Source organism: Egretta garzetta, unplaced genomic scaffold, assembly GCF_000687185.1.
Source record: "Egretta garzetta isolate BGI_Z169 unplaced genomic scaffold, ASM68718v1 scaffold373, whole genome shotgun sequence".
Classification (NCBI taxonomy): Eukaryota; Metazoa; Chordata; class Aves; order Pelecaniformes; family Ardeidae; genus Egretta; species Egretta garzetta.
In genome coordinates this window covers 2,535,957-2,539,841 of record NW_009259184.1, presented here as the reverse complement: position 1 = coordinate 2,539,841, position 3,885 = coordinate 2,535,957, and the positions used below count along the sequence as shown (strand labels likewise).

General features: G+C 42.5%; 1 protein-coding gene across 1 annotated transcript in view; it reads left to right on the top strand.

Moving 5' to 3' along the window:
• The first annotated feature begins 335 nt into the window (after nt 1-335).
• The window catches only part of PHEX (phosphate regulating endopeptidase homolog X-linked), a 111,348-nt gene continuing 107,798 nt past the window's right edge, over nt 336-3,885 (top strand). The window contains exon 1 of the mRNA XM_009635698.1: nt 336-447. Coding sequence (XP_009633993.1) covers nt 336-447 — 112 coding nt within the window. The remainder of the gene's footprint in view (nt 448-3,885) is intronic.

Here is a 3,885-nt window from a genome sequence, read left to right as displayed (position 1 = left end):
ACCCCTGATAAAGGGGACGGCTGAGCGATCGGTTCGTAGAGGCTCTACAGGCAGCCAGGGCTGTACACACAGTGGTCACCGCTCGCCTTTCCTCCCCCTGGTCAGAGGAAAACGTAGGAGACAGATACTATTTTACGCGTGATTTTCCTTTGAGAGGGGGGGAGAGCAGGAAGTGCCTAGGAAATGGTTCACTACAGAAACCTGGAGCTGTAAATAGGAGAGAGGAGGAGGAGGAGAGCTCATGGGTGCAGTTTCTGAACAGCTGAAATACTGATACCACAGCAGCAGAGGGAAACGAGACTTCTGCGAGAGCGAGCACGTCCCAAGCCATCCGGATGGAAGGAGAGACGGTACCCGAGGCCGGGAGAGCAGCCAGCAAAGCCACACGCATCGCCCTCGGCGTCTTTGTGAGCGGCACCGTTGTGCTTGGCACCGCGCTTTTCTTGGGTAAGTGAAAAGGTCGAGGCTAACCTAAACGCAGCCCTCCCCAACCTGTCTGCTAGGTGCCAGTGTTTGTGCTCCACGATGCATTTTGGTGAAAATCTCGGTCTCTTCTTCTTTTCCCCCCATTTTATATTTATCCTGAAATGGAAATGGGTCAGGAAAGGGATTTTTTTGTGGGAACACTAGAGCTGGAAGATGCAACGTGAGCTCATGCAACTTTTTGAATGCTGAATTTAAATTTGGATACTCAGTTGAATGTGTTCTACCCAGAATTGGGTTCTTGTGCAGAATGGGGAAAAACAGGTGAGTTTATGCATATCAGTAAGGCTGATTCCAAACCCACAGATTGTGACCAAGCAGAGAGGAGAAAGCAGTGTTGTATCCTGTAAGGACCTGCAGAGACAGCTCCTCTTTTGGAATAATTCAGCACAACTTTTAATTTCTTTAGACCAACACAGATTTCCCTGGACTGGAGGGAACTTAACCTGTAAGCATATTTTATGCTTCCCTCCGATCCTTTATGATCTTGTTTGGAAGGTCCACTTCGTTTATAATCACAACAGAGGAAATGATGCCAGGTTTGCTATAGAATATTTAAAGCACCAGGCATGCACTTGGTTAGTGTTTTTCTGTTCTAGAGCAAGTTTTGCAAACATTTGCAGGCAAGTAACTTTTCTGTGTGTGAGTAATTCCACTCAATTCAACAAAACTCTTTATAAAGGTGAGCAGGATTGAACCTTCACCTTGGTAGAAGAAAATATTTTTTCTAGATGAAAAATAAAGTTTTTCATTTAAAGAATACAATATCAAACACCAGGGAGCAATGGAGAGACCCTATTTCTTTTTTTTAGCACAAGATTTTTTGTTTATTGCTCGTAAAAAAGCAATACGTGTTTACCACCGTAGCTTATCAGAGATAGAAGTCCTTTACCCATAGACCAGATATGAAAATTCAAGCAAATATATTAATTCTTAGAGGTAGTTTTCTAAGTGTGCTGAGGCCTATTCTGTAGCCAGGGATTCAGTGTCAAAATTTTCATTGGCATAACTGCTAAGAAAATAAAAATGCTGGCCTTGGGTCAACCAAAATGTTTTTAGGATTTGTTTGGAAATTGTCTGAGGTTTTCAACCAAAAGAATAAAGGAAAAATGTTAAATTCTTTTGGCTTAACATTTTGTCAGTGCAATGTCTCCATGTTTCATTGTGACACGGTGTTTTGTTTGTCAGTTTGAGTTTAACTCCTTTTTAGTTTTGTTCAGCTGTAGAAAAGGAGACCGTTATTTCTGATCATGTGAAACATTTCAGGCACCACAAGATGACCCTTTCTTCTTCAGTTTTCATTTAATCTGCAAAGCTTGCTCTTTCTGGTAGACCTGAAACAACTTCCTTCCAGCCTGAGGACTGAAGCATAGCCTTCTCCTGCTCCCCTTGTTTCTTCTTCCCAGACTTCCTACAACTCTAAGTGAAATCGGGGAGAATCACGTATTTTTATTTGCGGTTACTTGCTCGTACCTGCTGTAGGCATACCATGACTTCTGCAGGGAGCTACCAGGGATCACGCGGGGTCCGGCCTGCAGCTCTCAGGGCCGGGGTGTGGGCGGGATGCGGAAGGACAGGAGCCACCTCCTCCTTAGGAGCCGGGGCCAGAGCAAAAGGAAAAAGATCGCTCCCCAGTTCCCTTGGGCAAGAAGTCAGGCAGCTTGGAACCTCAATTTGGTAGCCTTTCCTCCTGGCTTGGTAGCTCTGTGGACTTCTCAGGTTATAGGAACATCCACATTATTTGCATCTGCGTATTTGTATGCCCTTTTCCCTTTCAGATTTTTGGGGGGGAACTTAGTTATGGTGCACATTTGCTTAAGAATCTGGGAGCAGGCTTATAAAGGAAGAAGCTGGGACACTAGGTGTTACAAGCTCAACTGTAGCTAATAATGTTCTGGTTAGTTCTCTTGACAGCAACAACAGAAAGGCAAGAGAACAAAACCAGGCAAAGTTTTTCAATCAAAATTAGCTGTTCATTAAAAGGGAAACATTGCTGCCAAAGATTTGTTTTTTAAGTTTGCTGTAATGAAGAAGTTGTAAATGGAACAAAACCAGTTGTAGTGGTATTTTGCTTTCTTTTTTACTAATATCAAAACCACGAGGACTACTTCAGATTCTTTACTGATTCTTTTTCATTCTCCCTCATTTTCCATTCCAAGTGCAAAAGAATTAAATGGTGTCTCGGGTTTTCTCTCCTTTCTCTTCTTTGTTGAGAAAAAAAAATCTAGCAAACTTTCAAGACCTGGACAGGTTCTAAAAGGCTAACTTTGAAGCGGGGAAAAGGTGAGTTGGGAGGAGTGCAACACTTAATTAATAGGCACATTATCCATCATTTGTATTTCATGCGGCTCAAAATCATATTCTGGAGCCCTCCAATTCTCTGTTTTCTGCTGTTCTTCAGTATTCCAATTACAATCTTTATATACCTCAAAATCTCATGTATTCCTTGGCTAATTTACAAAGGTGGTTGAGGTGTTGTGTTTCACTGAGTCAGTGCAAGCTTTGGTAAAGTTGTCCAGAAATAGTGGTACATTCTGAGTTTCTAAAAAAATCTGATTGAAATCCAGCTATTTCTGTCATTAATTGCCATTAAAGCTATGAGGTTGGAAGAGATGAAACAGCTTTATATTCAATTCTAGCTTTAGGGTCTTTATAGTAAAATTTTCCTGTGCTGGAATACCATTTCACTTTTTCCTATCCCTTTTGAACAATATATAACTACAGGAGAAATTGCTTTATAACTATCAGCACTGGTAAAGCTATGGTACCTTAATATATTCCATTGCTGGTTGGTTGGTTTTTTGTTTTTCTTTTTTCTTTTTGCCATGGACTGAGTTATTAAGATAATGGATATAATGAGACATTTCTTTATGTCTACCGAGCACATCTACTGAGTCTTATTTCATCTACCCCTGGGGACTCTCCCGTCCTCAATCCCAAGTATCAATTATCTGCATATTTGCTGCCTGACAGTGGTGTCTGAAATTAGCAATTCCTATGCTTAAGTTTCAGTGGCAGCTGTAATACATATTTTTAAAAGATGAGCAAAATAAACTGATAATTTCATAGTGCTTGTCAGCAAGGTTTTTTGGAAGCGAATACAATTACAGCACTTTTGGGAGCCGGTTCAGACAGAATTTCTCCTCCTCTCCCCATGGGGGGGGATTTTGGGGGGAGGGGGCAATCGTGGATCCATCGTCCAGCGTTCCGCCTGTTCCCCAGTTATCCCTCCTCTGCTCCGCTGGAAACGCAGGAAAACCCCTTTTTCTACCCCAAAATCCATCACCCTTGCGCCCCCAAAATGTCTCCATATTGGCCGGTAAAGCGGGGGTCGCTCCTCTTCCTCCCACCATCGCCTCACGGCGTCGAAGCCAAAAACGCAACGTTTGCAAGGAAAAAAAC